Here is a 22,764-nt window from a genome sequence, read left to right on the forward strand (position 1 = left end):
TGTAAGCGGTTCTTTGGGTTCTTCCAAGTTAATTGTGGCTCGGATGGTTTTTAGTAAGGAATCTGTCTCCTCGATTGAGCAAAGAGGCTTCCTAAAGACGTCCTCAGCAATAGAGGAGTCTGAGTCGGATGTGATTTCCCCCTCGTCTACGTCCGAGTCTTGTTCGATAACAGAGGCACTTGACGTAGAGGGTTTGGACGGGATGGTAGACAATTTTGCTTCTACAGCAGCCCCGACTTCCTCTTTAATAATGGTTCTTAGACTTTCAATCAGTGTAGGGGGATTCATCCGAGAGCACTTTGTCACAACACTTCTGACAAAGGCTTCTTATAGGAGCTAGAAAGCGCCTTTTTGAAGATGGCACATTTCTTTTTGAGGGACGGTTTCCTTTTTGAGACGTCTCTCCCCTAGGAGACACAATTTAGGACGACACTAGTAAGTATATATACACCGCTCAAAAAAATAAAGGGAACACTTAAAAAACACAATGTAACTCCAAGTCAATCACACTTCTGTGAAATCAAACTGTCCACTTAGGAAGCAACACTGAGTGACAATCAATTTCACATGCTGTTGTGCAAATGGGATAGACAACAGGTGGAAATTATAGGCAATTAGCAAGACACCCCCAATAAAGGAGTGGTTCTGCAGGTGGTGACCACAGACCACTTCTCAGTTCCTATGCTTCCTGGCTGATGTTTTGGTCACTTTTGAATGCTGGCGGTGCTTTCACTCTAGTGGTAGCATGAGACGGAGTCTACAACCCACACAAGTGGCTCAGGTAGTGCAGCTTATCCAGGATGGCACATCAATGCGAGCTGTGGCAAGAAGGTTTGCCGTGTCTGTCAGCGTAGTGTCCAGAGCATGGAGGCGCTACCAGGAGACAGGCCAGTACATCAGGAGACGTGGAGGAGGCCGTAGGAGGGCAACAACCCAGCAGCAGGACCACTACCTCCGCCTTTGTGCAAGGAGGAACACTGCCAGAGCCCTGAAAAATGACCTCCAGCAGGCCACAAATGTGCATGTGTCTGCTCAAACGGTCAGAAACAGACTCCATGAGGGTGATATGAGGGCCCGACGTCCACAGGTGGGGGTTGTGCTTACAGCCCAACACCGTGCAGGACGTTTGGCATTTGCCAGAGAACACCAAGATTGGCAAATTCGCCACTGGCGCCCTGTGCTCTTCACAGATGAAAGCAGGTTCACACTGAGCACATGTGACAGACGTGACAGAGTCTTGAGACGTCGTGGAGAACGTTCTGCTGCCTGCAACATCCTCCAGCATGACCGGTTTGGCATTGGGTCAGTAATGGTGTGGGGTGGCATTTCGTTGGAGGGCCGCACAGCCCTCCATGTGCTCGCCAGAGGTAGCCTGACTGCCATTAGGTACCGAGATGAGATCCTCAGACCCCTTGTTAGACCATATGCTGGTGCGGTTGGCCCTGGGTTCCTCCTAATGCAAGACAATGCTAGACCTCATGTGGCTGGAGTGTGTCAGCAGTTCCTGCAAGACGAAGGCATTGATGCTATGGACTGGCCCGCTCGTTCCACAGACCTGAATCCAATTGAGCACATCTGGGACATCATGTCTCGCTCTATCCACCAACAGACTGTCCAGGAGTTGGCAGATGCTTTAGTCCAGGTCTGGGAGGAGATCCTTCAGGAGACCGTCCGCCACCTCATCAGGAGCATGCACAGGCGTTGTAGGGAGGTCATACAGGCACGTGGAGGCCACACACACTACTGAGCCTCATTTTGACTCGTTTTAAGGACATTACATCAAAGTTGGATCAGCCTGTAGTGTGTTTTTCCACTTTAATGTTGAGTGCGACTCCAAATCCAGACCTCCAGGGGTTGAAAAATTTGATTTCCATTTTTTTTTATTTGTCAGCACATTCAACTATGTAAAGAACAAAGTATTTCAGAAGAATATTTAATTAATTTATGGTGCTAATACTACGCTTATTTATAAAAGCGAGATGCTTGGACAATGCATTTTGTACAAAACCATCTAAGCCCGTCTGCCGAACGTCAAGGCGATCTCTGTTAGATGGGTCCTAACACTAAATACTACCTGTTATGCGCCATAATGACCGCGATAAAATTCAGGGATTGTTGGACCCACATGCATGTTGGATCCACTCTGCCTTTTTCCATTTTTTGTGCCAAAATGGCCTCTATTACAAGGGATGCATATATATACATACATATATACACACACACACACACACACCTAAAGAATTATACTAACACCATACTAATACGGTGTTGGACCCCCTTTTGCCTTCAGAACTGCCTTAATTCTACGTGGCATTGATTCCACAAGGTGCTGGTAGCATTCTTTAGAAATGTTGGCCCACATTGATAAGATAGCATCTTGCAGTTGATGGAGATTTGAGGGATGCACATCCAGGGCACGAAGCTCCCGTTCCACCACATCCCAAAGATGCTCTATTGGGTTGAGATCTGGTGACTGTGGGGCCATTTTAGTACAGTGAACTCATTGTCATGTTCAAGAAACCAATGTGAGATGATTGGAGCTTTGTGACATGGTGCATTTTCCTGCTGGAAGTAGCCATCAGAGGATGGAGACATGTTCTCATTCTGTTTACCCCAAATTCAGATTCTACCATTTGAATGTCTCAACAGAAATCGAGACTCATCAGACCAGGCAACATTTTTCCAGTCTTCAACAGTCCAATTTTGGTGAGCTCGTGTAAATTGTAGCCTCTTTTTCCTATTTGTAGTGGAGATGAGTGGTACCCGGGGGGGTCTTCTGCTGTTGTAGCCCATCCGCCTCAAGGTTGTGCGTGTTGTGGCTTCACAAATGCTTTGCTGCAGACCTCGGTTGTAACGAGTGGTTATTTCAGCCAACGTTGCTCTTCTATCAGCTTGAATCAGTCGGCCCATTCTCCTCTGACCTCCAGCATCCACAAGGCATTTTTGCCCACAGGACTGCCGCATACTGGATGTTTTTCCCTTTTCACACCATTCTTTGTAAACCCTAGAAATGGTTGTGCGTGAAAATCCCAGTAACTGAGCAGATTGTGAAATACTCAGACCGGCCCGTCTGGCACCAACAACCATGCCACGCTCAAAATGGCCTAAATCACCTTTCTTTCCCATTCTGACATTCAGTTTGGAGTTCAGGAGATTGTCTTGACCAGGAGCCCCCCCTAAATGCATCGAAGCAACTGCCATGTGATTGGTTGGCTAGATAATTGCATCAATGAGAAATAGAACAGGTGTTCCTAATAAGTCTTTAGGTGACTGTATGTATATGTATATATATATATATATATTTTTTTTTTTGGAACCGCCACCAAAGAGAAGTGTGTGTAGTAACACAAAACACCCAAAGTGTCCTCTAAAGTTACCCCAATAACATATAGGGAGGAGGCTTACTGGGCTTGAGGGCCTGGGAGCATCTGTGGACTTTCTGGGGGACTCGGAGCCAGCTTGCAGGGACATTTTGCTCAGAAACAGATAGCTGCCTGGTATGCCGGCAGCCCGTGCTGTAATTACTTCCTGGTCCGGTGACATCATAGCCCCTCCCCCCGTGCGTCCTGCCGTGCCGACGTCTGAATTCTATGTCAGCACAACGCACAGGGAGTCACGTGGGAGCGTTCCTAGGCCCAGGTATGCCCCTTGATGTCCACAGATCTGCTGGTCCATGCTTCACAGGACGCGGGAGGTAAAGCCCGGGGTGACCAGCGCCCGCCGGATTTACACCAAGAGGAGGGAGGGACAGTCTTACTGCGTCCCGCGATCCCTCCCCTGCAACGGCCCTCCGGCAGAGCCGGGATTACCTACCAAGAAGAAAGGTTGCGCGAGCTGCTGATCCACGCTCCCGACCTTCGGAGGGACAGGAAACAACTGGAGAGGTAAGAGGGAGGGGGCCCTTTATTGGCTGATCTCGCTATTGTTTCCTGTCCCTGAGAAGGCGGGCCAACCTCCAGGTAGTGCCGTTGTGGAGAAAAAATAAAAAATTATATATATATATAAAATCCCAAATATTGCAGCAGCACAGTCAGATGTTGTGCACTGGGTGCAATTCCTCACAGAGGCCGGCCCCTCCTCCAAGATATATACTTAACAAAATGACGAGGCAGCACTTCCAGCTTTAAGGTGACAGGGTGAAGACCCCAATAGACTTTAATCCGGCAACGTTTCGGCCTGCTCAATGAGGCCTTTATCAAGCTACATAACAGTGTATACAACCAGGTATATATACCCACAATCCAATACAAAATAATTACAATCAGTGATTACACATGTCATCAATCAAGTCACATGATCTCCAACTCCATCATCACGTGACTTTTGTGCATAGTAAACATTTGTAAAAACGTCATACAAAGATATAAAAAATACAAAATAGTGATCATCCTTGCTTACAGTAGATATGTGCATTTCAATCAATATATGTACGTACATCCATTTTAAAAAAGAGTTTATGTCCCCTGCATACATAACCCCAAGATGTACATAAAGTGCATAAGTGCTCCGTGCATAAAGAGTTAAAATCTTTTATTTGTGATGCAGCTGCATCATATCTAAACTTAAAAATCAACCTGTTGGAGCTCACCATTCGTGGACCCATAGAACAGACCGGCGTTGGCGTCCCTCAGTCTGCAGCGCGCATGCTCCGGGTCAGACGTCACTGGTCCCGCCCCCTACGTCGCCGCGCTCCTACGTGCCAACTCCATGGACCGCAGCGTCATCCAATGGAGCGCATCGCAGGACCAACAGCAATGAGGGGAGGAGGGCCAGGTCATGTGACCCAGAAATACATCACGCTACATCAAAGGGCGTGTTCACGCTCCGGGTCAGACGTCACTGGTCCCGCCCCCCACACTGCCGCGCCCCTATGTGCCTACTCCATGGACCACAACGTCATCCAATGGAGCGCATCACAGGGACAACAGCATAGGAGGGAGAAGGGCCAGGTCATGTGACACGGCGTAAACACCTCGCCGCACCAGAAGGCGTGTTCAGTGTTCAAGGAGATCTGAAAAATCTCAAAGCGGACAATCGCGGAGATGCCTGTAGTGACAGTGCGCAACCTTGCATGCTACAACAAATCTACAACCTCAGCGTATAAAGGGCGGACGGGGTGGAAAAAATGAAATCGACCCCCAACCAGAGGCGATCCCATCTCTTCCACCGGGTCCCCAACTATCAAAATCATTATATGTGCAATTACAATGGGACAAACCCTTCCCATCTATCTGCACCGCGAACTCTGACATCAGTATATAACCACTCGCTATCCGGCTTGTGGCAAGTGAATATTGTATAACAACTCATGTAGTTCGCTAGTTGTAAAATAATTTATAGAGGTCAATAGACACATTGCGCATCAAGTCGCCCACTTGGACACACATCCGCCACCGTCCATCTAATCTCCTCTCTATGGTCACTTCATTCACCGGCGTGTTCAAGGGTCCATAGGCGGCTCCATGTAATGAAACAGATAAAAGGGTCATTGGGCTCATCTACAGATTTATCTGAAATAGATGAAAAAATGTATCAACTTTTGTTCAAGAAAGAGTGTACACTGTTACATATCCCCCACATCAAAACAAAATGGAAGAGGACCCCCACGTCCGGCATGCTGACTGCACATCTACTATCCACATAGTTCCCATCTACATTCTGCATTGAGGCCATCAGGCTTCAATGTATGTAACCTGTGTATCCACATAATCTCACGTTGTTTGAGAAGCTTTTCCCTGTTACCTCCCCTTTTCAGTGGTGGGATATGATCTATTACCCTGAATTTGAGGTCCTTTTCCCTGTGTCCAGCTTCAATAAAGTGCTTGGGCACAGGAAGATCTTTCCTCTTTTGGCGAATGGAATATCTGTGATAGTTCATCCTGGTCTTAACATCACATATGGTCTCCCCTACATAAAGGAGATTGCAGGGGCAAGACAAGAGATAGACCACATATGAGCTATCACAGGTCAGAAAGTGCCGTATGTCAAACTGCGTATTTAACACTGGGTGTGTGAATCTCTCCCCTTTAAGCATATAGCTGCAGTTTCTGGACACCATGGTTATGAAGCATGATACTGTACTCATAACCGATTTGTTTACCAAGCCGACGGACTGTAACAAACTATTGAGGTTTGAGAGTTGTCATCCGCGGTCTATGGTTAAGACATTGCCACGGAGCCAGTTCCTCCGTGTGCAACGTATAGTAAAAGACTCACAGGTACGAACTAAGAGACTGTCTGAGATGGCAGATAAGTTCATCAATAGAGGGTACCCCAGAAGACTGGTTCATAGACAATTGAATGAATTGAAAACAGAGAGTCCGAAGGAAGTAAGCAAGCAGGCGAGGGTGCCATTCATTTCGACATACACTGAAGGCAGTTACAAAATAGCAGGTGCCGTTAAAAAACACTGGCCCATACTAAGCAGCAACTTTGGTAAAGTGAAAGAATTCACGGTACCCCCTCTAATGTCATATAGGAGAGCAGATAGCCTGAGGGATAAGTTAGTCAGAGCTGAGGTGGTTGGTGATAAGGCTAAAGTCCAGACGTACATAGGTCGCAAAAAATACGGATGTTATCCGTGTTTGAGCTGTGTTAACTGCAGCTATATGCTTAAAGGGGAGAGATTCACACACCCAGTGTTAAATACGCAGTTTGACATACGGCACTTTCTGACCTGTGATAGCTCATATGTGGTCTATCTCTTGTCTTGCCCCTGCAATCTCCTTTATGTAGGGGAGACCATATGTGATGTTAAGACCAGGATGAACTATCACAGATATTCCATTCGCCAAAAGAGGAAAGATCTTTCTGTGCCCAAGCACTTTATTGAAGCTGGACACAGGGAAAAGGACCTCAAATTCAGGGTAATAGATCATATCCCACCACTGAAAAGGGGAGGTAACAGGGAAAAGCTTCTCAAACAACGTGAGATTATGTGGATACACAGGTTACATACATTGAAGCCTGATGGCCTCAATGCAGAATGTAGATGGGAACTATGTGGATAGTAGATGTGCAGTCAGCATGCCGGACGTGGGGGTCCTCTTCCATTTTGTTGTGGTGTGGGGGATATGTAACAGTGTACACTCTTTCTTGAACAAAAGTTGATACATTTTTTCATCTATTTCAGATAAATCTGTAGATGAGCCCAATGACCCTTTATCTGTTTCATTACATGGAGCCGCCTATGGACCCTTGAACACGCCGGTGAATGAAGTGACCATAGTGAGGAGATTAGATGGACGGTGGCGGATGTGTGTCCAAGTGGGCGACTTGATGCGCAATGTGTCTATTGACCTCTATAAATTATTTTACAACTAGCGAACTACATGAGTTGATATACAATGTTCACTTGCCACAAGCCGGATAGCGAGTGGTTATATACTGATGTCAGAGTTCGCGGTGCAGATAGATGGGAAGGGTTTGTCCCATTGTAATTGCACATATAATGATTTTGATAGTTGGGGACCCGGTGGAAGAGATGGGATCGCCTCTGGTTGGGGGTCGATTTCATTTTTTCCACCCCGTCCGCCCTTTATACGCTGAGGTTGTAGATTTGTTGTAGCATGCAAGGTTGCGCACTGTCACTACAGGCATCTCCGCGATTGTCCGCTTTGAGATTTTTCAGATCTCCTTGAACACTGAACACGCCTTCTGGTGCGGCGAGGTGTTTACGCCGTGTCACATGACCTGGCCCTTCTCCCTCCTGTGCTGTTGTCCCTGTGATGCGCTCCATTGGATGACGTTGTGGTCCATGGAGTTGGCACGTAGGAGCGCGGCAGTGCGGGGGGCGGGACCAGTGACGTCTGACCCGGAGCATGCGCGCTGCAGACTGAGGGACGCCAACGCCGGTCTGTTCTATGGGTCCACGAATGGTGAGCTCCAACAGGTTGATTTTTAAGTTTAGATATGATGCAGCTGCATCACAAATAAAAGATTTTAACTCTTTATGCACGGAGCACTTATGCACTTTATGTACATCTTGGGGTTATGTATGCAGGGGACATAAACTCTTTTTTAAAATGGATGTACGTACATATATTGATTGAAATGCACATATCTACTGTAAGCAAGGATGATCACTATTTTGTATTTTTTATATCTTTGTATGACGTTTTTACAAATGTTTACTATGCACAAAAGTCACGTGATGATGGAGTTGGAGATCATGTGACTTGATTGATGACATGTGTAATCACTGATTGTAATTATTTTGTATTGGATTGTGGGTATATATACCTGGTTGTATACACTGTTATGTAGCTTGATAAAGGCCTCATTGAGCAGGCCGAAACGTTGCCGGATTAAAGTCTATTGGGGTCTTCACCCTGTCACCTTAAAGCTGGAAGTGCTGCCTCGTCATTTTGTTAATTATATATATATTATATATATTTTTTTTTTTTTATTATTTTTCATATCTTATGGTTTATTTTTCGCTTGTTATCAATAATGCTTTTTATACTACAACCTATTACATTTTATATATAGATGTATATTGTTGTGCCTTTTTAGGAGTGTAAACATTTATATATATGAGTATTTTAGTTATGATGGGTATTCATTGCCTTTAAGAGCAATGTTGATTTATATTCACTATTTTGTAAGAATTTTCACGTAGGCCGAAGTCAGTCCATGGGAAGATTACTGCGCCGTTCAAAGACCTAGTGTTATTGTAACAATCTATTATACATATAGACAGTTAGAAGATACACAACACCTGCAGATTTAGAGGCTTCATTGTATTTTTTTTATCTGAACATGAATTCCACAGTGTGAGAATTGTCTAGATGTTCCTCAAAGTATACATTCATGTATCAAAGTTTGTCCCTCGACTGAGACAAGGCCTCCAGATGACAGAGGTGTGTAGTATTGAAAATATTAGGCATGTATGAGTTAACCCTTAATGGTATGATGCTTATAGATTATACAACAGTGCCACCTAGATATGAGCAGTTAATACTACACCAGTAGCAAAAGTGCATTCTGGGTAGTGTTATGACATCACATTCCTTATCAATGCACACACCTATCCAACAATGATTGGAAAGTTCCGAACTAGGAAGGTGTACTCATCTGATTGGTTTCTTAACCCAAAACTTGATACCAAAAAGAGAAAAAGGGGAGAAAGAGAAAAAAAAAGAAAAAAAAAAAAAGAATAAGAAAGGGAGATCCCTGGAGAAAGATGTGGATTATCAGAAAAACTCTTGAGAGCTGACTGCCCCAAGACTCTGCACATCACTTGACCCTTGGGTAACGTATATTTTTGTGTTATGTAGTATTGATATAAGTTAAGTGGCTTGATACTTAGCCAAATCCCGTTTATTACGGACGTATAGTGTTAGTATTGCCTCAGGATCAACGGCATTCAGTGAAAATAATTTTTCATTTGCATAATTTTTCTTTTGATCCATTAGTTGTTTTTTTAAATATATAAAGCATTTGGTGTTTATATAACCCGACAATATATACATTACTTTTACCCTGTTTTAGACTTGAAAAAGCAGTCATAAACACAGAAACGCATTGTCTCTGAATAAGCGGAAACCTATTTGAAACCTGTTTGTGACCCGTGTACCCTGTGTTGTCCTCACGATCGCTTGACCTCTATGGTCCAGCGGCTCTCCAGTACTATTGGTCAGATTATGGGGAGACTTCAGCTCCATCTACCTGATGGTTCTCTGGGAGCTTTTCTTCTAGACAGTCCTGGGAACATTTCTTGGCGGGTTTTCCTTCTACTAATCCATCTGTAGGAAACACACAGTGACAGGAGGGATTATTACATGTGATGATGAGATGATGGGAGTAGTATCCAGGTGACCCATGACAGCCCCCCTCCTTACCCTGCTGATCGCCCCATAAATCCGTCTCCTCTTCTTCTTCATCTTTAACCTCAGCCTTAATATCCATCAGATTTTCATCCTGAAGAAGAGAAATGTAAAGTGGTCTTTGGTTCAGTCCCTTTCTGGTCAGATTCTGGGGAGACTTCAGCTCCATCTACCTGATGGTTCTCTGGGAGCTTCTCCTCTGGACAGTCCTGGGAATACAGAGGACGGGGATATCTCTTGGGGGGACTTCTCCTCCCGGAGTCTGAACCTATAGGAGATAACACACAGACTGAATACAATACTGAGCGCTGAAATGCGGCAGAGGAGAGCAGGAACCTGCGGGTGGATTAGGGTGGAGTTCACCCCGCTGCCCTCGGAGCATCTGGATGATTGGGGTCTGGCAGTCAGCAGCCTGGAAGTCTATGGGCAGCCGCCAGCAGTTTATGAGCCGCAGATTCACTGGACATTTTATAGTTTTCAGGAGAATTTCTAAACCTTCAGTTTTCTGCTGCTAATGTAAAAAACACTGAAAAATACCTGGAAAGTGTGACCCCCATAGAGGGAAGACAACGCCCCCAATATCACGGCTGAACCCCCATAGAGGGAGAAGACCCCCCCCTGATGTCAGAGCTAAACCAGAGCGCCTCCCGATAACAGGACTGAACACCATAGAGGGACAAGAGCGCCCCCGATATCAGGACTGAACCCCCATAGAGGGACGAGAGATCCCCCCGATATCAGGACTGAACCCCCATAGAGGGACGAGAGATCCCCCCGATATCAGGACTGAACCCCCATAGAGGGACGAGAGATCCCCCCGATTTCAGGACTGAACCTCCAAAGAGGGAGGAGAGCGCCCCCAAAATCAGGACCAAACCCCCTTAGAGGGACAAAAGCATCCCCAGATACCAAGGATAAACCCCCATAGAGGGACGAGAGCGCCCCCCCCCCCACTCCCGATATCAGAAAAGAACCCTGATAGAGGGAGGTGGTTCAGCCCAGATATCGGAGGGCGTTAGAGTTGTTGCGATACCAAATTTTTTATTCCATTTTGATACCATAAAAAAGTATTGCGATACTCAATACAATTCGATACCACGCCAAAAAAATAAACCAAAAAAGCCACGTGCATTCCGCTTATTTAAAAAATTGCGAATTGCGCAGTTTTTATTTTATTTTTTCTGTGACGCCGTTCACCGCATAGATTTTTTTATATTTTAATAGGACTTTTCGGACGTGGCGATATGTAATATGTTTATTTATTTATTGTTTATATATAATTTATACTTAATATTTTGGTGTTTTTTAATAACTATTTCCCCCCTTAGGGGCTAGAACCTGGGATCTTTTCATCCCTTGTCCTATTCGCCCTGATAGATCTCTATTAGGGTGAATAGGACTTCACCCTCTCCCTGCTGCTCTGTGCACACAGCAGCACTGAGCCGACTATGGCAGCCAGGGCTTCAGTAGCGTCCTGGCTGCCATGGTAACCGATCGGAGGCCCAGGATTACACTGCTGGGGCTCCGATCAGAAGCTGCCACTGCACCACCAATGACAGGAGGTGAGTGGACTCTGTGGCCACTGCCACCAATGATTTTAATACTGGGGAGGTTGAGGGGGGGGGGGGGGGGGGGGGGGCGCTGCGCCACCAATGTTTCTAATACTGGGGGGAAGGGGGGGTGCACTGTGCCACCAATGATAATTACCAGGAGGCGGGTGCCAGCAGCAGTTAGGAGTTAACTGCCGCTGATCGCAGCTCCCTGTCAGAGGCAGGGTGCCGGCAATGTGATTCTGCTGCCGGCACCCGCCTCCTGTATTAAAAGTTAGACGACCTTTTGTGGGTTCGGACTTAGTTAAGTTAGCAGGACATGTAGAGCGGTGCCCAGGGATCTCCCTGCACCTACTATTATTTCTGGGTGCAGCTCCGTTCGCCCCAGTTACAGTCTCCTGCTCTGTATGCTAGATGCTACTAGAAGGAACACCCAGGAGAGAAGCTGATGTCTCCTGCCCATCGCTCCGATAGTAGTAATTAGCATACGGCGCACGAGACAGTAATAGGGCACAGCGGGCGAACGGAGCGGCGCCCAGGAAAAATATTAGGTGCAGGGAGATCCCAGGGCGCCCGCCCCTCCTTCGCCCCTCTGTCCTCATTGGTGGCAGCAGCAGCACAGGGGGAGGGAGAGACTGCTTCCTTCCTCCGTGTGCTGCTGAGGGAACATGGCGCACTGACAGCGCGCCATGTTCTGTGATACTAGACTGCGCAGCAGCGCAGGGCAGTATCGAAAAAATGGAAATCGATACGACACCGGGACAAAAGCATCGATTGGGTATCGAAACAACCCTAGAGGGAGCTCTCCTCCATATATGAAGGTTCAGTCCTGATATCGGGGGGCGCTCTCCTCCAACTATGAAGGTTCAGTCCTGATATCGGGGGGGCGCTCTCCTCCAACTATGAAGGTTCAGTCCTGATATCGGGGGGCGCTCTCCTCCAACTATGAAGGTTCAGTCCTGATATCGGGGGGCGCTCTCCTCCAACTATGAAGGTTCAGTCCTGATATCGGGGGGCGCTCTCCTCCAACTATGAAGGTTCAGTCCTGATATCGGGGGGCGCTCTCCTCCAACTATGAAGGTTCAGTCCTGATATCGGGGGGGCGCTCTCCTCCAACTATGAAGGTTCAGTCCTGATATCGGGGGGCGCTCTCCTCCAACTATGAAGGCTCAGTCCTGATATCGGGGGGCGCTCTCCTCCAACTATGAAGGTTCAGTCCTGATATCGGGGGGCGCTCTCCTCCAACTATGAAGGTTCAGTCCTGATATCGGGGGGCGCTCTCCTCCAACTATGAAGGTTCAGTCCTGATATCGGGGGGCGCTCTCCTCCAACTATGAAGGTTCAGTCCTGATATCGGGGGGCGCTCTCCTCCAACTATGAAGGTTCAGTCCTGATATCGGGGGGCGCTCTCCTCCAACTATGAAGGTTCAGTCCTGATATCGGGGGGCGCTCTCCTCCAACTATGAAGGTTCAGTCCTGATATCGGGGGGCGCTCTCCTCCAACTATGAAGGCTCAGTCCTGATATCGGGGGGCGCTCTCCTCCAACTATGAAGGTTCAGTCCTGATATTGGGGGGGGCTCTCCTCCCTCTATGGGTGTTCAGCCCTGATATCGGGGGGGGGGGGGGGGGGCGCTCTCGTCCCTCTATGGAGGTTCAGTCTTGACATCGGGGGAGGGGCGCTTTTGTCCCGCTAAGGGGGTTCAGTCCTGATAATGGGGGGGCGCTCTCATCCCTCTATGGGGGTTCAGTCCTTATATTTGGGGGGCGCTCTCATCCCTCTATAGGGGTTCAGCCCTGATATCGAGGGGCACTCACCACGAGAACGGCCCCCTAGACAAACGAGAAGGTTCAGTCCTGAAATCGCCGGGCGCATTCGTTCCTCTATAGGGGTTCAGCCTTGATATCGGGGGGCAGTCTCGACGAGAACGGCCCCCTAGACAAACGAGAGAAGCCCCCTTCCCTAAATCAGGACTGAACCACCATAGAGGGACGAGAGCGCTCCCGATATCAGGGCTGAACCCACCAGCGGAGCAGCGGAGCAATACCGGACACCTCTGACCACAGAACCAGAGAGGTCACCAGCGGAGCGGCGGTGTAATACCGGACACCTCTGACCACAGAACCAGAGAGGTCACCAGCGGAGCGGCGGGGTAATACCGGACACCTCTGACCACAGAACCAGAGAGGTCACCAGCGGAGCGGCGGGGTAATACCGGACACCTCTGACCACAGAACCAGAGAGGTCACCAGCGGAGCGGCGGGGTAATACCGGACACCTCTGACCACAGAACCAGAGAGGTCACCAGCGGAGCGGCGGGGTAATACCGGACACCTCTGACCACAGAACCAGAGAGGTCACCAGCGGAGCGGCGGGGTAATACCGGACACCTCTGACCACAGAACCAGAGAGGTCACCAGCGGAGCGGTGGGGTAATACCGGACACCTCTGACCACAGAACCAGAGAGGTCACCAGCGGAGCGGCGGGGTAATACCGGACACCTCTAAACCACAGAACCAGAGAGGTCACCAGCGGAGCGGCAGGGTAATACCGGACACCTCGATGACTTCCGGTTCCGGCGCGCGCATGGATAGCCGCTAGTCACTGGAGCTCCGCTCTACCGGCCCGAAATTCATTGAGCCGCCGTACATCGGGACTGTAAAGTGCCCATACATACCCCTTAAGGTGTCGGGGGTAGCTCATGGATAAATTTTTGGTCAGAGGCGGCTCTCTTCCTATCGTCACTCTTCCTATCGTCACTCCGGCCAGGAGAGGAACCGAGAAGCCGAGGCAAGATGGCGCCAGAGACTCACCAGAGACTCACTAGATCGACTTCCCAGTCAACACAGAGGAGCGCTGAAGCATCCTGCTCGGATGAGGAGGAAGTGGACTGTGGTCCAGGGCCGAACGAGGAGTTAACATCTTCATGCAAGACGATGGCTATAGAAGTAGCCAAACTCCTGGCACCAGATATCAAGGCCTCACTAGAGGCCACAGTGTCGATGGCCTTAAAGCAGCTGCAGACTGAAGTGACCCAGCATACCTCCCAGATCGCCGAGGTACAACAGAGGGTGATGGTAGCCGAAGAAGAGCTGGAAAAAGCGCATAGCAGCATCAGCGAACTCATACGCAGTAATCAGTATTTAAAGGAGAAGGTCGATGACCTGGAGAATCGCTCCCGGAGGAGCAACCTAAGAATAATTGGATTACCGGAGTCGATTCCCCCAAACCAGTTGGCAGATATTTGTGAAGTGGAAATCCCGCAAGCGCTGGGGCTGAGAGGCTCATGCATAGTGGAAAGGGCACATCGCCTAGGACCGCCGATGTCGGCGGAAGGGCGCTCAGACAACACACGGCCCAGAGCGGTGATCGTTAAGTATTTAAACTATGCTGCCAAAGAGGCCATACTGTCGAAATTCAGGCGACACGCGCCACCCCTACTGGTTCGGGGAAAAAAGGCTCTTTTATTCAGTGACTATTCGGCTGAAGTAGCTAAGCGAAGGAGGGAGTTCACTCAAATATGTTCCTCGCTGGCTCAGAACAAAGTCAAATTTGCCTTAATGTACCCAGCGACGCTAAGACTCTTTCGTCAAGATGGCACGATTGACACCTTCCACTCCCCAGGAGAGGCGATGGAGGCTTTGGAGTCTGATCCGTTATTCTCGGACATGATTCCCTCACCTTCCCAGAGATCAACAACATCGATCAGAGGGAGAGGACCCAGACAGAAACAAGGACGTCTGGTGCCTGGGCCTATGGTATCGGAAAGGCAGGTGGTGAATTCAGGTGGAGAGCTGAGATCTTAAAGAGAGGCTGCAGTTCTACAAGGCGCCTTTGAAAGAGCACATGAGATGGCAAAAGACTCATGGTTCATTAACGTTCTGATATGCCAATTACTGTTATGGCATGAAGTAAGGGCTGGAGGGCTAGGAGAATTTATGTGATTGTCCTTGAGGCAGTTGGTTCTGTTTTCTTGTAGTAACGACAGCTACACGAAAATATGCGTGAAAAAAGTGAAGTTAGCAGAAATGATGTTAATGTTGTGGGGTTGGGGGTTGGGAAGGGGGGGGGGGGGGGGGGGGGGAGAAACACTACTCTGGGACTGGTCGAGACCAGGATGATCAAACAATGCTATGTGAGGTACCGTTGCTATCTGTTCTGGGTTGACTCTCCTGCAGAGATCTATAATATCAGATCTTTATGAGAGTGGCCACATGGAATGTTAAGGGCCTCAGATCCCCTTCAAAGCGCATGGCGGTGCTACGCCATCTTAAAAAACGTAAGATTGATATTGCATTTCAGCAAGAGACGCATCTGGAAGAAGCGGATTACTGGAGGATGCAGAGATTGTGGGTGGGGCAGGTGGTAGGGTCATCCTCTGTGGGTAAGAAGGCGGGTGTCATTATTTTATTGCACAAACGCTTACAATATGTTATTAGGTCCACATCGACGGACGACCAGGGGAGATGGATGCGCATATGTTTAGATTCGCCCGCAGGTCAGATGGTCATTCACAACATCTATGCCCCCAATACATCCCAGACGGAGTTTTATAAACGATTGGAGGTGGAGATCCTGAAAGAAGATTCCCAAATGATAATGGTAACAGGAGATTTTAATAGGGTACACAATGAGCAAGAAGATAGGAGACGAGGGGCTCCTGGGGCTATTAGCAACCAGAATCGCGCTCAGACCTTACTCCCGCTATTACAAAATACGGGGCTACTAGATGCATGGCGTTATTACCACCCAGTGGATGGAGAGTTCACCCATTTTTCTCATGCGCAGGGGTCATGGTCAAGGATTGACTATTTTTTTACATCATCGAGATTACTGTCAAAAGTCAAGATGGTTGAGATTTCTGACTTGCTAATCTCTGACCATACCCCAGTGATCATGGAAATCATGGACACCGTCCCTAGGGGACAGGAATATATTTGGAGAATGCCTCAACACTTGTCCAGTGACAAAGAGTTTATAGACAAAGTTAGAGGCTGGTGGTGGGAATACTCACAGGATAATGCGGAACATGCATCTAATCAAGCTCTCTTTTGGGACGCAGCTAAAGCTGTGCTGAGGGGTCGCATAATGTCCCACACGATAGGGAAGAAGAAGGAAGCAAGGATTAAATATGAAGAAGCCATCATACAGGTACGAGAGGCATACACTAACTTCTTGCAAACCCCCACAGAGGCCAATAAGTTATTATGGGTAACAGCCAAACATAACTTTGACTATTGCGTTAAGAGACAGGAGAAATGGTTTGGGGATCATCAAAGGGGGACATTTTTTCGTCATGGGAATAAGTCAGGAAGATTATTGGCAAACTTAACTCGTCCATTTGCCAAGCAGCCCCCAATGCATCCGTTAAAGGATAAACTGGGAAAAATATGTACCCAACCAAAAGATATAATGGAGACACTAGGGGATTTTTTTCAAACATTGTATACCAAAGATCCCTTTGATGCCCAGGGAGCTAGTGACCTACTGACTAGGGTAGAACTGCCACAACTTTCAAGGGAAGTGCTAGAGACGCTGAATCGTGAGGTAAGCGAGGAGGAAGTGAGGACAACTATTAAATCCCTGGCGAATTGCAAGGCTCCGGGCCCTGATGGGTTCCCAGCCGAATTTTATAAAGCAATTAACCAGGAATTATCCCCGACCTTGACTAGCCTATTTAATGACATCTTGAATGGTGGAAGCTTACCAGACACAGGCAAATTAGCCTATATAAAAATACTTCCAAAACCAGGAAGAGATCTAACTCAGCCAGGCTCATATAGGCCGATATCCTTAATCAACCAGGATGTTAAGATCTTATCTAAAATCTTAGCCAACAGGCTAGCCATTTGTATAATTGATTTGATAGGTCCTCACCAAGTGGGGTTTATGAAGGGTAGATCAGCGGTGACCAACATCCGGAAGGTTTTGGCAGTTCTAGGCGAGGGTAGGAGGGATCTACGGGACTATAAACCAGCGCTGCTAGCAATCAATGCCGAAAAGGCGTTTGACAACGTTAGCTGGCAGTGGTTGGATATGGTACTAGATAAGGTCAACATCAAGGGTAGCTTTAGAAACTACCCAAGAGCTATATATGAGAATCCCCTAGCGAAAGTGTATGTACCGGGCTTTCTGTCAAAGACCATTAGACTTAGCAAGGGCACACGGCAGGGATGCCCCTTGTCTCCCTTGCTCTTTAACCTAGCAATGGAGCCCCTAGCTAGACTAATGATACAATCTGACACGTTTGAGGGGATTAAAGTGGGTACTCAGGAGCTGAAAGTGAGTTGCTTCGCGGACGACATCCTGATATACCTAGGAGCACCGGAACTTCAGTTAGATCGGGTGATGGAGACTTTAATTGCATATGGGAGAGTAATGGGTTATAAGATCAACGTGGACAAGAGCCAAATACTATTTTTAGGGCGGGGTACTAATCAAGAAGGCCGGATACAATCTAGAGTGGAAATCAGAAAAGACTATATTACTTATTTGGGCATCAAAATAGGGCGTACCCCGGAGTCGATATATACACTGAATTATCCCCCTCTATTTCTAAAGATTGAGGGTGAGTTGGAAAAATGGAAAGAATTACCCCTGTCCTTATGTGGCAGAGCACACTTGATTAAAATGGTGAGCTTCCCGAAGTTACTTTACCCACTACAGACAATTCCGCTACTACTAAAACACACTGACGTCCAAAGGATTCAGAGAGCGTTCAATCGCTTCTTGTGGAAAGCCAAAAGACCACGCATCGCTTATGCGAAACTGACAATGTTGAAATGGGAGGGAGGGCTGCAAATGCCGAATATTCGCCATTATAATCTTGCAGCTTTATTCCGACATGTCAGGGACTGGGTATTACTCGGCAATCAAGATAGAACAGGGATTAGTTGGTTCGTGGAATTTAGTTGCCCTACTGCATACAAAGCTAAAAGATCTCCCAATATCGATCAGGCAGTCTATCCTGTTGAAAGACACCATAGTGGCATGGAAGTCGATCAGGAAAATCTATAGACTTCCCTATTATGTCTCATCTAGGATGCCATTATGGTCGCTGCCTGCGTTCCCCCAGGGTAGAGAGAATATGCTGTTCCAAGAGTGGAGGGCAAAGAACATCATGAAACTTAGCGATCTGTTAGAAGACAATGGCCGCCAATTGCTATCCTGGGAACAGGTGAAGGGACAATATGACCTATCGAATGCTAATTACCTCCCTTTTCTGCAAATTCGGAGCTACTGCAAGGCACAGGCAATTTCACTGGGTGAACCGGATAGGCTTATATGGTTCGCAGCTGTACTGGGCAAAGATGGGTCACATATGTCCCTCTCAGAATTATACCAAAGGTTACATGGCATACAGATGATAGGAGTGGTAAAGGAGGCCTTCAAGCCTTGGGTTAGGGAATTAAATGATCCGAACATAGCAAGAAAAATGAGGGATGGTCTGGAATTAGTGCGGAAGGCAGTTTACAACGAGCAATGGAGGGAAACACAATTGCGGATTTTACATAGGGCAACATACGCCTTTAACCTGTCGTATCAAGATGCTCCTGCCCATTATTTGCGACATTGCCCCAAATGTATCCTCCCGAAAGCTGGACTTCTTCACGCTTTGTGGAAGTGCCCAAAGGTGCAACCATTGTGGCAAAAGGCAATAAAGGAAATCTGGGGGGAGGTAGTGGGTCTAAAGCCGCAACAATGCATTTTTCATTATGTACCAATAAATCAAGAAGAGGATGTAGGAGCCGTGGTAGCTAAAGGGGGAGTTCACATAATGCTGATGGCAGTAAAAAAGGCTCTTCTGAGGCATTGGTTGGAAGAAGGAGCCCCGTCATGGGCAGAAGTGTTAGGGATTATGAAAAATGTTCTGTACCTTGAAAGGCTAGAGGTGGAGCGGGATAAGGAGGGATTAATAGGAAAATTTATCAAGAAAAGGGGGGAGATTTTATAGAAAAGCGACTTTCAAACTGCGAAAGTCAAGAACTCATGGCCCCTTTCAAAATGACTAAATGGTACTTAGAAGCGCAATTAGCTAATAAACTAGGGAAGTTAGAGGCCTAGAAGGCTTTTATTAAGAACCAAATTTAAGAGAAAATCAAAGATGATACATCGACATGGTCCCAGAAGAGTGTACAGGGGTTGGGGGATATAAGGAAGGGTAGTTGGAGGGGTGGGAAATGGGATTTGGAGAAAGGTAATGGGTTGAAAAATGGGAAAAATGTTGTTGATTTGAGAATTAATGTACAGATGCCTGATGTTTATACATCACTAGTCTGTAACGAAAAGTTATCCATGATTTATTGACCGCATGTATAACCTGTAATAACTCATTTCAATAAAGAGATTTATAAAAAAATAAATAAATAAATACCGGACACCTCTGACCAGCGGAGCGGGGGGGTAATACCGGACACCTCTGACCACAGAACAGAGAGGTCACCAGCGGAGCGGGGGGGTAATACCGGACACCTCTGACCACAGAACCAGAGAGGTCACCAGCGGAGCAATACCGGACACCTCTGACCACAGAACCAGAGAGGTCACCAGCGGAGCGGCGGTGTAATACCGGACACCTCTGACCACAGAACCAGAGAGGTCACCAGCGGAGCGGCGGGGTAATACCGGACACCTCTGACCACAGAACCAGAGAGGTCACCAGCGGAGCAGCGGTGTAATACCGGACACCTCTGACCACAGAACCAGAGAGGTCACCAGCGGAGCGGCGGGGTAATACCGGACACCTCTGACCACAGAACCAGAGAGGTGACCAGCGGAGCGGCGGTGTAATACCGGACACCTCTGACCACAGAACCAGAGAGGTCACCAGCGGAGCGGTGGTGTAATACCGGACACCTCTGACCACAGAACCAGAGAGGTCACCAGCGGAGCGGGGGGGGGTAATACCGGACACCTCTGACCACAGAACCAGAGAGGTGACCAGCGGAGCGGCGGTGTAATACCGGACACCTCTGACCACAGAACCAGAGAGGTCACCAGCGGAGCGGGGGGGTAATACCGGAGACCTCTGACCACAGAACCAGAGAGGTCACCAGCGGAGCGGCGGTGTAATACCGGACACCTCTGACCACAGAACCAGAGAGGTCACCAGCGGAGCGGGGGGGGTAATACCGGAGACCTCTGACCACAGAACCAGAGAGGTCACCAGCGGAGCGGCGGGGTAATACCGGACACCTCTGACCAGAGAGGTCACCAGCGGAGCGGGGGGGTAATACCGGAGAGCTCTGACCACGGAACCAGAGAGGTCAACAGCGGAGCGGGGGGGTAATACCGGACACCTCTGACCACGGAACCAGAGAGGTCACCAGCGGAGCGGCGGGGTAATACCGGACACCTCTGACCACAGAACCAGAGAGGTCACCAGCGGAGCGGCAGGGTAATACCGGACACCTCTGACCAGAGAGGTCACCAGCGGAGCGGGGGGGTAATACCGGAGACCTCTGACCACGGAACCAGAGAGGTCAACAGCGGAGCGGGGGGGTAATACCGGACACCTCTGACCACAGAACCAGAGAGGTCACCAGCGGAGCGCGGTGTAATACCGGACACCTCTGACCACAGAACCAGAGAGGTCACCAGCGGAGCGGGGGGGTAATACCGGACACCTCTGACCACAGAACCAGAGAGGTCACCAGCGGAGCGGGGGGGTAATACCGGACACCTCTGACCACGGAACCAGAGAGGTCACCAGCGGAGCGGCGGGGTAATACCGGACACCTCTGACCAGAGAGGTCACCAGCGGAGCGGCGGGGTAATACCGGACACCTCTGACCACAGAACCCAAGAGGTCACCAGCGGAGCGGCGGGGTAATACCGGACACCTCTGACCACAGAACCAGAGAGGTCACCAGCGGAGCGGGGGGGGGGTAATACCGGACACCTCTGACCACAGAACCAGAGAGGTCACCAGCGGAGCGGGGGGGGGTAATACCGGACACCTCTGACCACAGAACCAGAGAGGTCACCAGCGGAGCGGCGGGGTAATACCGGACACCTCTGACCACAGAACCAGAGAGGTCACCAGCGGAGCGGGGGGGTAATACCGGACACCTCTGACCACAGAACCAGAGAGGTCACCAGCGGAGCGGGGGGGTAATACCGGACACCTCTGACCACAGAACCAGAGAGGTCACCAGCGGAGCGGGGGGGTAATACCGGACACCTCTGACCACAGAACCAGAGAGGTCACCAGCGGAGCGGCGGTGTAATACCGGACACCTCTGACCACAGAACCAGAGAGGTCACCAGCAGAGCGGCGGGGTAATACCGGACACCTCTGACCACAGAACCAGAGAGGTCACCAGCGGAGCGGGGGGGTAATACCGGACACCTCTGACCACAGAACCAGAGAGGTCACCAGCGGAGCGGGGGGGTAATACCGGACACCTCTGACCACAGAACCAGAGAGGTCACCAGCGGAGCGGGGGGGGTAATACCGGACACCTCTGACCACAGAACCAGAGAGGTCACCAGCGGAGCGGCGGGGTAATACCGGACACTTCTGACCACAGTACCAGAGAGGTCACCAGCGGAGCGGCGGGGTAATACCGGAGACCTCTGACCACAGAACCAGAGAGGTCACCAGCGGAGCGGCGGGGTAATACCGGACACCTCTGACCACAGAACCAGAGAGGTGACCAGCGGAGCGGCGGGGTAATACCGGACACCTCTGACCACAGAACCAGAGAGGTCACCAGCGGAGCGGCGGGGTAATACCGGAGACCTCTGACCACAGAACTGTAGAGTGGTCGCCGCAGCTTCCTTTAACCCCGGCCTTAACTGCCCGTCCCCAACAACTGCCCGTCCCCCGACAGCTGCCCGTCCCCCGACAGCTGCCCGTCCCCCGACAGCTGCACGTCCCCCGACAACAGCCCGACCCCCGACAACAGCCCGACCCCCGACAACAGCCCGACCCCCGACAGCTGCCCGTCCCCTGACAACTGCCCGTCCCCGACAACAGCCCGACCCCGACAACAGCCCTCTGGTGAGCGGGGGTCATTCCTATACCCTCCCCCGCTGTCCTATCTCCTGAGCCTCCTCCTCCATCCGCTATAAACGCATCACGTGACTCCCTGCTCTACGTGTGCTGACGTCATCAGACAGCACAACGTGACATCAATTACTGATGTCATAAGGATATCTCTAGGGCGGAGACTGTGACAGACCGAGGACTAGAAGAAGCCTCTGACTCCCGCCGGGAACCTCCCCGCACATCCAGCAGTGTCCGCCCGGACCAGACCTGTTACCTGGGAGAGGAGCCTCCATCATGGCGGCCGGGGGCAGCTTCTCCATGGGGACTGACAGAGGAAGGACCTGGGGTGACGTCACTGTCATGTGACCAAAGCAGAAAGGGGCGGAGCTCAGCA

The 22,764-nt window shown here is 49.3% G+C and overlaps 1 protein-coding gene across 1 annotated transcript in view; it reads right to left on the minus strand.

Moving 5' to 3' along the window:
• Positions 1-22,764, minus strand: part of LOC120998348 (zinc finger protein 501-like) — a 308,112-nt gene that overhangs the window by 54,049 nt on the left and 231,299 nt on the right. Inside the window, exon 3 of the mRNA XM_040429014.1 lies at positions 10,001-10,095. Within this exon, the coding sequence (XP_040284948.1) occupies positions 10,001-10,095 (95 nt within the window). The remainder of the gene's footprint in view (positions 1-10,000; positions 10,096-22,764) is intronic.

The sequence above is a fragment of the Bufo bufo genome, chromosome 4 (assembly GCF_905171765.1).
Source record: "Bufo bufo chromosome 4, aBufBuf1.1, whole genome shotgun sequence".
Classification (NCBI taxonomy): domain Eukaryota; kingdom Metazoa; phylum Chordata; class Amphibia; order Anura; family Bufonidae; genus Bufo; species Bufo bufo.